The 12,136-nt window shown below is 41.7% G+C and overlaps 1 protein-coding gene across 6 annotated transcripts in view; it reads left to right on the top strand.

Moving 5' to 3' along the window:
* Positions 1–636: 636 nt before the first annotated feature.
* GEMIN5 (gem nuclear organelle associated protein 5) overlaps positions 637–12,136 on the top strand; it is a 43,280-nt gene continuing 31,780 nt past the window's right edge. For 4 of the 6 annotated variants that reach the window (XM_032851642.1, XM_032851639.1, XM_032851637.1 and 1 more), the window contains exons 1-9: positions 637–851; positions 1,656–1,816; positions 2,520–2,701; positions 5,928–6,079; positions 6,291–6,410; positions 7,791–7,923; positions 8,821–8,986; positions 9,853–10,065; positions 11,330–11,415. In XM_032851642.1, the coding sequence (XP_032707533.1) occupies positions 686–851; positions 1,656–1,816; positions 2,520–2,701; positions 5,928–6,079; positions 6,291–6,410; positions 7,791–7,923; positions 8,821–8,986; positions 9,853–10,065; positions 11,330–11,415 (1,379 nt within the window). In that variant the 5' untranslated portion in view covers positions 637–685. The remainder of the gene's footprint in view (positions 852–1,655; positions 1,817–2,519; positions 2,702–5,927; positions 6,080–6,290; positions 6,411–7,790; positions 7,924–8,820; positions 8,987–9,852; positions 10,066–11,329; positions 11,416–12,136) is intronic. The other 2 variants (XM_032851641.1, XM_032851640.1) reach the window with 1 other exon arrangement.

The raw sequence follows: 12,136 nt of genomic DNA, 5'->3' as shown, positions 1-12,136 counted from the left end.
TCTGAAACTTCCATTCCCTTTCCTCCACAGCAGTTAACCACATACAATTCCCTTCACAGAGTTGGCACGCAATCAACAGTCACTCTGCTCTGCTCCTCTTCGAATAGTAAGACTTTAGAGCCAGAATTTCCACCCACTTGCCGAAACTAACTCTTTCTTGCCTTTTGATTTGATTCGAACTTTTAGCTTTTTGTTAACTGGCTTGTTGTAGATGCTTTGAATGAATCTCTAGAGCTGGCAAAGTGCCCTGGCACATAGCGTTCAAAAATAGTTGATGGGATAGTGGTTGAACAGGTCCAAAAATAAAACGTTTGTGCGGGGAGGTGACTCCACTAGTCTAAGCCCTTAATTATGTACTTTGCTGTAGGACCGGAGAATGCCTAACCCCTGGGCTAGGCTCAGGCTGCACCAGACCTTCCGGACGCGGGTAGGCTGGGAGGCAGATCCCAGCGCGCGCGACTGCCTGCCACCCAGCCCGGCGGCGGCGGGGCCGGGGGCGGGATGGGGGCAAGGGGAGAGAGAGCGCAGAGCTCGCGGTGTGGCCTGGACCTCGGCGCGCGCCGTAGCGGCGGGCCCGGCGAGGCGGGGCTCCGAGCCAACCCCGCCCCCTTCCCGGCTACGGCGTGGGCTGCGAAAGGTCTGTCCCTGTGGTTCATCCTGGGTTCCTCACTACTGGCCTGTGATCATGGGACAGGATCCGCGCACGCTGCCGCCCTCTCCTAACTGGTACTGCGCCCGATGCAGCGATGCCGTGCCCGGGGGCCTCTTCGGCTTCGCAGCGCGGACCTCTGTCTTTCTTGTCCGCGTGGGCCCGAGCGCCGGCGCGATCCCTGGGACGCCCCCATTTCGAGGTAACCCCCCACCTCTAGGCCCCGGCCTTCCTGCACTTCTGGGTTCGCCTGAGGCGCCCGGTCGGCGTTTCTAGCTACCTTTCTCTACAGATGGGCAAACTGAGGCCCGGGTAGGCAGAATGATCTGCTCACAGTCATTACTACGCCGAGTTTCGTCCCGGTCTCCAAGATTGAGCTACACCACGTTGTGGCTGAGCGGTCCCGCCTCCTGGCGCTCTCACGTAGGATCGCTCGCTCACCGAAGTTATCCCTTTGTAGACTCAGGCATTTACAACATCTGTGGCCTCCCTCCCCAACGCAGCGCGCGCGGGCCCCCGCGAGCCTTCCTGGGTTTAGGGGCTGCCTACAGCTTCCAGGCCCTAAAGCAAGATCCTGGAAATACATACTTGTTTCTGTAAGATGAATGAGTTGAGCCAGATGCTTTCATGCTCTAAAGTAGGTTTGATTAAACTTTGGGATATGGCAAGCCAGGTGTTTATTCTTTCCCAAATGACCTCTGGCCATATCTAAACAAGAATCACTTTTACATTCTTCATTTGAGCCACTCCTCAGCCTGTGAACTGTGAACATCAAGGGATATCAGCAGCATTTTACGGTTGAAAAGAGTGAGGCTCAAGGAGATAAAATGACTGGGCTGAAGTCTTGTGGCAGAGCCAGAACCAGCACTTGGAATTTCTGATTGTGAGTGCCTGGATACTTTTTGTAATACCACAGGATAAGTGAGGTCCCACTCATCTAACTACAGTATGATTCTGCCAGGAATCTTAGGTAGCACTCTAACCTGAATTCTTCTTTTGCTTGAAGTCATAGGGGAATTGGTGGGACACACCGAAAGGGTCTCTGGCTTCACATTTTCTCATCACCCGGGTCAGTACAACCTCTGTGCCACCAGCTCTGATGACGGAACTGTGAAAATCTGGGATGTAGAGACAAAAGCAGTTGTGACAGAACACGCACTCCATCAGGTATCATGGCTTACTGGTTTCTCGGACCATTACTGTCTATCTGCTGGGGGTTCTTTTGTTTCAAGTATGCTAGCTCATCTGTGCAAGTTAGCTTTTATAATCATGTTCCTTAACTGCATGACAAACTCTGTATTGTAAGATGCCTCAAAACTTTTTTGGAAAAAGATACATATAAACCAGAGGTCAGCAAAATACAGTGCTGCCTGTCTCTGCAAACTGCTTTATTGGAATATAGCCACAGTCATTCATTTGAGTATTGGCTGCTTCCATGCTAAAACAGCAGAGATGAGTAGTAGTACCAGAGATAGTATGGCTGACAAAGTCTAAAATGTCTGCTCTCTGGTTCTTTACATGAAAAAGACTTCCTGATATAAACTGTAAATGAGTGAATGAAACTTCTTTTTAAACCAGGTAATTACTTGATAAACCTGTCTTTTGAGAGGATGTAGAAAAGGGAAAGACTCAATCTTAGTAAGAACTTTGCATTAAGCTATTAAAGGAAGGAATGTTTTTAAATGGTTCTTCGATCCTTAAGAGGGTAAACTCTTCTTCCATTTGGTTCATGTGCGCTTGGTATTACAAGTGGCATTGGTAGTATTTATTAAGTACCTATCAATGTGCCTAGTATTGTACAGGTTAAAAACAAAGTAAAAATTCAGTACTGACAAATGAGAAGCAAATGTATTTTTGTCTTGTTTTAAAGCATACAATATCAGCATTGCATTGGTCTCCTCAAGTGAAGGATTTAATAGTATCTGGAGATGAAAAGGGAGTAGTTTTCTGTTACTGGCTTAACAGAAATGACAGCCAGCACCACTTTATAGAACCCAGGACAATTTTCTGTCTTACTTGCTCACCTCATCATGAAGATTTAGTAGCCATTGGGTAAGTACTGTATCGTCTGTTCTGGTAGTTTATTTTAATGAGCGTATTTGCATTTGCTTTATCTTCTCCTGTCCCCTTTATTCCTCAGAGGAAGCCATTTGTAGGTATTAACCACTCCCTGAGCCCTTGGTAACATTTATTCCTGTGACTTCCAGGCCCTTACCATCTCTCTCACTTTCTGTTTTTATTTCTTTAGTTTCTACAACAATGTACTTTGCTCATTCTTCACATCTGACTTCTTCAGTCAGCCTCCAAGTGTAGGAAATACCCTCATTCCCCCTTTTCCTCCCTCAGATACTTGCTCTTAGAGATAACATTTACTCCATGAGTGTCAGAGAACTCTGCTCCGTCCCAGTTCTCAGCCCTCCGTCTGGATGGGGAGAACAGTCTGGCATTGGGCTCTCTGCCTCCACCTCCATCACCAAGGGGATTTTTCACATAAACTGCCCAAACAGGCACCTCCCCTTTCCTTCACCACTCCATCTACTTCTCTCCCAAAGATGTCTTTTCACTCTAGTTTGAAGATTTGACATAAGCTCTAGAATGTTGGAGGAGAAAGTTTGGCTGGAGTGGATTCAAGAAACTGGGGGTACAGTAGTCAAGATACATATGGAGACTTTTGTTTGTTGTACAAATGTGCATAGACAGGAAGCCAGAGAAGGTACATGGGAGTCAAAGGAATATTAAATAGAAGATAATAAAGGCATGTTTTTATATTGATGGAAGAGGAAGAGCTGGTTGCACAGATAGATAGTGATAAAGACAGCAGTGATATTGAGAAGTCAAGAGGGGACTGGCTCCAGATCACAAGTAGAAAGGACAAGTGAGAATATGGAAACAGGTGCAGGTAGGTTTGTTGATCTGGTTGCAGGAGGAGGGTGTTTCATTCTGATGGCTTCTGATTTTCTCCATGAGGCATAAATCAGAAAAGGTAGAGTCCAGGTCAAAGTGGGGCTGGGAGCATGCAAGAAGATGTGAAAATAATCATCTCAGAGAATAGGAAAACGAGCTTACTGAGAGAGAGTGTAGGTCCAGTGGTCCCTGTTGAGTGTGAAGCTTTATATCAAAGTCATGAATTCAAAATAAACTTCAGACTTATTGAGAAAGGGTATGGTTGGATTTGACAAGATTTGGTGTTTTGTGGAGTAAATACCTCTGAAAGAGGACAAAGGAGCTAAGGGTGTTTTTAAAGGAATGATTATAATGATGGATGGTGAAATCTGCAGCATGGGAGAAGGAGAGGAAGACATGTGTGGGTATGTAACAGTGAAAAGAGAAGGGGTTGTGGATCAGTGGTCTGCTGGTGAAGTGGGAGCGCTAGAGAGGAAGCAGATTGGGTGGTAGGCAGGAATCAGAGAAGGTTGAATCAAACTGACCTTGAAAGACGAGCAAGAATTCATAGGAAAAGAAGAAATCTTTCAGGTAGAAGAAACTGCACATTCAGACACAGGATTGAATCAGGACGATTTGTTTTTAGAGGATCTTCAAAATGGTGATCATTCCCTGAAGGGCTGATTAAAATTGCAGAACAGCTTGATCACTTGACTGTGAGGTTGCAAAACTTGATGGTTTTTTAAGTCCATGCCTGCAAAGATTGATATATGATTTTATTCCTTTAAATAAAGCTATAATGGGGGGGGAATGTTTTTAATAAAAGGAGAAAAATAAATAGAGCTATAGCAGTGTGTTTCCCTACAGAACCACCTAGCATGTAGGAAATGTAAATAACTACAGCCACTTTGGAGAGCACTTGTGCACTTTCTAGGAAAGTGAAGATAGACACATCTTACATTTTGGCACTTCCATTACTGTGCATCAAATCTGAAATTGTGGGGCACCTGGGTGGCTCAGTGGGTTAAAGCCTCTGCTTTCGGCTCAGGTCATGATCCCAGAGTCCTGGGATCGAGCCCCGCATCGGGCTCTCTGCTCAGCGGGGAGCCTGCTTCCTCCCTTCTCTCTCTGCCTGCCTCTTTGCCTACTTGTGATCTCTGTCTGTCAAATAAATTAAAAAAAAAAAAACCTGAAATTGTCTTAAGTATGCTTAAGATTATTAATGGCATTTTTGTTTGGTTTTGTTTATAATAGCCAAAAACGGAACCCCTCCAAAAGAGAAATTGAATAGACTTGTGCCATATTCACACAACGGAGCACTGTCCAATAGTATAGTAACTGACCGGGAACCAGTCAGGGATAAATAATCTATACCCAGTATAAAAGCAGATGTTTAAATGTTAAAGCTTAGTTTATCCAAACTACAGGGACCCTCGGTTTCCCAAGCTTCTCTCTTTGAACAAAACTTTCACCTTTAATTTACAAATTGAGAGGAACTCCAGGCAGAGTGGTCTTGACCTTTATAGTGAAAATGGAGCATCAGTGTGGGTGACTAACAATAAGTGAAAAATAACAAGCTACAGAAAAACAGACTGCATGACACCATTTGTATGAAGTTTTAAAATAAACAGAATCATTTTCCATCATCTTTGGGAATGTAGACAAAGAAAGGCTAGGAATAACGGAACAGAAAATTCACAAATAGCAGTTTACCTCTGGAGAAGAGAGGGAGCAAGGTTTGATTGGGGGATGTACAAAGGACTTCAACCACAGGGTAATTGGAGTTTTGTGTTTTTTTTTCCTTAAGCGGGTTGGTGGACTTCTTTATGTATATGAAGTACTTCGTCTTTTTTGTTTAAAAAGCTATTCAAATTTCTCAGTGTCCTCTGAATTAAAAAAAAAATGATAGCCTTGGAATACCCAGATTCAGAAGCTACAGTACTACAGCTTTTGTTAAGTTCATAGTTAGAGAAATAAGATCACTTGTGGAAAAAAAAAAAAAGGTGGGGGGAGGCAGGGAGAGAGGTGTAAGTGTGTTAGGACAAATTTATCTCTAGTCAGAGGGCTTGCTGGGTGCCACAAATAACCGTTCTTCTGGGAGGTCCCTTCAAACACTCTGAACTGTACACCAGGCAATGTATACATTATTACTTAGTGCCAAGAGTTTGATTGGAGGGGCAGGGAGATCCATGTGTTAGAACCACCAGGAAACAGAAAATGAACATTTTGGAAAAAGGACAAAACAAGATTATTTCTTGCTTTTCTCCCTTCTCCCTCATCCCAAATACACTTACCTTTTAGAAGTGCACAATGATAGCTCCTAATCCAAAATGTTTATTGTTTATGTTTACTGTTCTGTCTACATTTTTCAATGTTTCTAACTCTTGTTTTTTAGCTACAAGGATGGCATAGTGGTTATAATTGACATCAGTAAGAAAGGAGAAGTTATTCACAGGCTTCGAGGCCATGATGATGAGATCCACTCCATAGCCTGGTGTCCCCTGCCTGGTGAAGACTGTTTATCCATAAATCAGGAGGAGAATTCAGGTAGAGATGATTTAAGAGGGTCAAGTACTCCTCAGACTTAAAGAACAATGTGGGTGAAACTGTATCATTTGAATTACATTTAAAACTTCAGGTTTTACAGATCAGATCTATCGACATAATAGCTAAGTTTCAGGAACCTTGCAAACTAGTTTTTCTTTGACAAGTTCATGTTTCATACAAATTAAAAACAAAACTACCATCTCTACCCTAGAAGAACCTGAAATTCCCAACAGTAAAGTTATAGAACAAACTCCAGTAACAAAAGGCTGCTACTTAGCCACTGGAAGCAAAGATCAGACCATTCGAATCTGGAGCTGCTCTAGAGGCCGAGGTAAGACTGATGTTTGATGTTTGATGTTTGATGATTTCTTTTGTGATACAACCTACAGTGATTGGTAGAAGTAGAAACTTTTTTACTGTGTCTTGTTATCCTAAGGGTGTGTCATCATCTGCAAGAAGGCAGTTATTTACTTTTCTATCCAGAAAGTTGCTCCTCCCAGTCTGACTTTGGTTTTGGAGATGAGGGTTTCTGATGCATTCCTAGAAGGGGCACTGCAGAGAAGGCTAGATGTCCGTTATAAGGATAGGAATATTCCAGCTTAGCATGGTCTGGATCAGAGAAATGGAAAAGAGCTAGAGGTTTTAATGTACAAATGCGGGATAAATAATCTATACCCAGTGTAAAAGCAGATGTTTAAATGTTAAAGCTTAAAGTTTATCCAAACTACAGGGACCCTCGGTTTCCCAAGCTTCTCTCTTTGAACAAAACTTTCACCTTTAATTTACAAATTGAGAGGAACTCCAGGCAGAGTGGTCTTGACCTTTATAGTGAAAATCGAGCCTTTCTCTTTATAGCAGTCTTCTTTCTCCACTTTATTTAAAAACCATGAAGGTTTTATCATCGTTAGCCAAGTGCACTAATGCATATAAAGCAAACAACACAGTACTGGCACATAGTTTTAGCTTAGTCAGTGGTAACGAATAGTGTAATTCTGGAAAACAGAATTTTTTAAAGAATTGTGGGCTGCTTTTGGGCATACTATGGCTGATCCTCCCAAGTGGGGATAACATTAGGCCAGGAATCTCTCCAGAAGGGCCTCTAAGCCTATGGAAATCTTGATACAACGGTTTTCAATTCTAGTCATGCAGCAAAATCACCTGGAGAGTTTTTGGAAAATGTAGGTGCCTGGACCCCACCTCACATCTACTGAATCAGAATCTCTAGGAGTTGGGCCCTCACATATATATTTTTAGAGGCTCCACCAGTGAGTCATTCTGACATATAATAGGGATTAAGGACCACTGGTGAGTAGCCTGTTGGGGGTGGAGGGACTTCCCACATTGACCACCATATTTGCCCCTTGTGTTGCTTTCTTGCCAACTAGAAGAAGGAATCACTCTCGGGCCTGCCAACTTTGGAGAATTTGGAGTTGTGTTACCCCCTGGGTCCACAGTTCAGTTGAAACCTCATTTTCCCAGATAGACAATATTCTTAATGTGATTAGGTTGCCAGAACAGCCTGCGAAAGCTTGTCTCACTTAAATTAGACTATATTAAAACTCTGTATAATAACATTTCCGTGAGCAAATGAGGTCTGAATTCTAAGTAACCAAACTAACAGACTTTTAAACCACAAACTATGTTGTGAACTGCTGGGGACTTACGTTGTTTCACTGTTTTGAGCACCCTCTGACCTTCTTTTAATCTGCAGGAGTGATGATTTTGAAATTGCCCTTTCTGAAGAGAAGAGGAGGGGGTATAGACCCGACTGTTAAAGAACGACTTTGGTTGACACTCCACTGGCCTAAGGACCAACCAACACAGCTGGTATCCAGCTGTTTTGGGTAAGTGTTTTTTTGGTCACACTCTCTGACATACTTTATTTTCCACTCTAGCTTAAGGAATTTGTAGGCTTCTCTTTCTAGACAAGATGGAAAAAGCAATAGTGAAGGCTTTTATTACCATGGGCCATTTGTAATAGAAAAACCATGAGACAAATTCCTATGCCGTCTATAATAATAGTGCTGAGAAAGAAAATCCAATAAGCGTAGCCTGGTGGTTCAGAGCATGAACTCTGAAGTCAGGCAGAACTACATTTCAGAATCAGTCTCTTATCTTCTTTGTGTTCATGAGCATGACCCTTTACTCTGAGCTTCAATTGCTTCATATGAAAAAGAGGGAGCTTACAGGATTTCCTGTCTGTTAGGGTGATTATAGCCATTCACTAAACAAAACATTGGGTACTAGCTTCTAGCCGCAGACAAGGAAGGGCCCTGCTTTTAAATGAAATGAGTTAAAGCATATAAAAATCCTCCCCCCACCCAAAAAATGTTGGTCTTGGCCCTACTCTCCCACACTGCCCCCAAAAAGAGAGAGTATGTCTTAAAGCTCCAGGGCTGTGCAAATTATGATGGCATTTTACAATTAAAGCTGTTAGGAAAGTCTGCTGCAAAGGTAATACAGTACATTCATGTCATTCAGAAAGAGCATAGGGAATTACTTACTATTCCTACCTCAATCTTCTCAAGTGGCTAGAGTCCCCTCTCCACGGTCAGTGGCTCCTTGTCTTGTGTGGGTTCTTTCTGAGCTATTTTGTGCATATTTCAGGATATGCAGTTTCTTCTCCTTAAAAGAACAGTTAGCAGATTATTTTGCAACAGAGGGCCCCTACGCCCTGTCCCTAAATCACTTGTTTTCAGATCGTTTGTGAAAGAGAACTCGTGCTTCTTTATCCTTCACAGAGGCGAGTTGTTACTGTGGGATCTCACTCAGTCTTGGAGACGGAAATATACCCTCTTTAGTGCTTCATCAGAAGGGCAGAATCATTCAAGAATTGTATTTAACTTATGCCCTTTACAAACTGAGGATGACAAACAGCTGCTGCTTTCTACATCAATGGACAGAGACGTAAGAACTGCTTATTTTGCATTCAGCATTGTAGAGCAGTGATTTATGACTTGGATGGGATTAGAGGGCTTTTCAAACCATCCATCAGTTCTCATGCCCCACCTTAGACCCTCGAACCAATCTCAGAGTTACTGTTACTGCTCACCGCTAACTATGTCAACAGCAAAAGTTTGGGGAAAGGTGAGGAACCACCAAAATGCCTTTTTGTTAAAGCAGGTAGGATAAAGAATTGTACACTTGCCCAGGGAAGGATGTGTGAGATCATCAAGCTCTGACTTTAAAATATCTTTGTCTATAGTTTAGGAAGAGAAATATCTGCTCTTTGTGAAATCTCCAAGAGAGAACTGGCTCAATTGTTTTGCAGTTATGCTAGGCTTATTTGACACACAGTTTTCTCCCAAGCCCCTCTGTTCAATAAATGAAGATTAAATATGTAGCACTTTCCATTCCCCTGGGTATAAGATAGTTTGTTTTTTTGAGATAGCTCCAGTCATTTTCCAGTGTCCTGAGGCCACCTTCATTTTTAGTTGGGGTTTGCCAAATGAGGCGATTACCAATACTGTAATACCGTAGAATGGAAACGTCAGTGGATTCTGGGATATGGGAGCCTGGGTCTGCTTTATTCATTGTGTGACCCTAAATTCACTTGACATCACTGGGAATATATTCTAAGGTCCCTTTGAGCTTTACAACTTACTGCTTTTTTTTTTTTTAATCTAAGAGGTACTTTTTCCAATACCTACTGGAATAGTTAAATTACATTATTCTTACCCATTCTTGGAGTCCATCCAATTTGAGATGTTAAGTCTTTTTCCAGTTTCTCTCATCTTTTTTTATATTTAGACCCTAACCCTTGATCTTTTCAGGTAAAATGTTGGGACATGGCCACCCTTGAGTGCTGCTGGACCCTACCTTCCCTCGGTGGGTTTGCCTATAGCCTAGCTTTCTCTCCTGTGGACATGGGCTGTTTGGCCATAGGCGTTGGGGATGGCATGATCCGCGTATGGAATACACTGTCCATCAAGAACAACTACGATGTGAAAAATTTTTGGCAGGGTGTCAAGTCCAAGGTTACAGCGGTAAGGATGATTTCTTTGAGCTTGCTCTGAACTTTTTTCGAATAAGTAATTCTTGTAGTAAGAAATTAAAAATGATCTGGATGTACATTCATAGAAGATATTTAAGTTATAATACAAAACTTATTGAATGGTATCAAACTATTAAAAATGTTAATGTGGCTCTTTCTTTGATGTGGAAAGGTGTTGATGATTCATGGAAAATGAAAATTACAAAACATGAATTGCAGATTATACAACTATATATGTTTTTTGTTTTCTCTATTTAGTCTAAAAGCAATAAATGTTTGGTTAAAAGGAAAACCATTCAGAATTGTCAAATCACTGTGTCGTACACCTGAAGCTAATTATAACATTGTATGTCAACTATACTTCAATGAAAAAATAATAACAGGGACTCCTAGGTGGCATAGTTGGATAAGTGTCTGACTCTTGGTTTCAGCTCAGGTTGGGATCTCAGGGTCCTGAGATCCAGCCCCATGCAGGCACTCAGCATTCAGTGTGGAATCTGCTTGAGATTCTCTCTCTCTCAAACAAATAAATCTTTAAAAAAATAATAAAATAATAACAACATAGTAACAACAGAAAAAAAGAAAACCAAACTGTATAGAAGTGTAGATTGCAAAAAATCATCCTACCCTCCACTTTATTCTCCCACTTTTTTTTTTTTTTTGAAGATTTTATTTATTTATTTATTTGTCAGAGAGACAGAGAGAGTACAGGCAGGCAGAGTGGCAGCAGATGCAGAGGGAGAAACAAGTTCGCCGCTGAGCAGGGAGCCTGATGTGGGACTCAATCCCAGGACGCTGGGATCGTGATCTGAGCTGAACACAGCCGCTTAACCGACTGAGCCACCCAGGTGTCCCTATTCTCCCACTAGTATAAAGTAGAGAACCACTGTTGCAGATTATATTAATAGACTCCTATTTTCTAAAGTACTGTGGAATCTTTTCTCCCCACTCAACAGTGATCATGTACATCATTTAAATGTTTGAGCCTATTTTTGTTTTTTTCAACTGTATATATTTAGCTTTATTCACCAAAAAAAAAACCTGGAAAGATACAAAATTGGCAATGGGATGTTTCAGATGGTGGGCTTACAAGTGACTTTTACTTTGCTTTATTGCTTTGCTTCTATTAAATGATGAGAATTTGTTACTTTCAAAATTAGAAGATACCAAGAGCAAGAAAGTTGTGCATTTGAATACTCGAAGGATAACCCAATGGTTCCCTTGACAGTTTTGCCCCTCTCCTCTGTGTTTTGTAGCTGTGCTGGCACCCAGCCAAGGAAGGCTGCTTAGCTTTTGGGACTGATGACGGGAAAGTGGGATTGTATGACACCTACTCCAACAAGTAAGAAATAGAGTGTTTGACCCACTAACCATAATGTCATTGATGGAGTTAATTTTGATGCATAAACCTGGATGTACATCAGAATTGGCCTGGGAAACATCTTTAAGATCCTGGCTGTGAGACTTGATGCTTAAAACTTGGATTTATATTTTTTTAAATTTTTTTCAGGTGATAGTGATTCAGGCTTTCCGACCTGTGGTTACCACGAAAATAAATCATTTGCTTCTGCTCTCCTTCAGCTTTTCTTACAGAAGTTTTCAGGTGTCCATGAACACTGGAAGCCTAGTACAAAGAAGAGCTCTGTGCCTTCCACCTAGACTCACCATTGGTTAACATTTTGCCATACTTGCCTTATCTTTGCACACTTAAAATTAATAGTAATTCTATAATATGATCCAATATCCAGTCCATATACACTTTTCTTCAGCTGAGCCAAAAATGTTTTTCCTAGCTTTTTTTTTTTCAAATTCATTTCAATTAGGGTTCAACCCATTGCATTTTGTTATGTCTCTTTAGTCTCTCTTACTCTAAAAGAGCACCCCCACTTCTTTCTATAACATTGCCTTTTCAGTTTGAAGATACCAGATAAGTTTTTGGTGAAAATATTCTACATTTTGGGCTTACCTAGTTACTTCTTTGTGGGGATTTCTAACTCATTTCAGTATTCCCCATATTCCCTGCAAGCTGGAAGTTATATCTAGAGCTTCATTGTCCATTCCAG

The sequence above is a fragment of the Lontra canadensis genome, unplaced genomic scaffold (assembly GCF_010015895.1).
Source record: "Lontra canadensis isolate GAN:19392208 unplaced genomic scaffold, GSC_riverotter_1.0 scaffold5, whole genome shotgun sequence".
Taxonomy (NCBI): Eukaryota; Metazoa; Chordata; class Mammalia; order Carnivora; family Mustelidae; genus Lontra; species Lontra canadensis.
The sequence above is the reverse complement of the archived record's forward strand: the minus strand, read 5'-3'. Positions and strand labels throughout refer to the sequence as shown.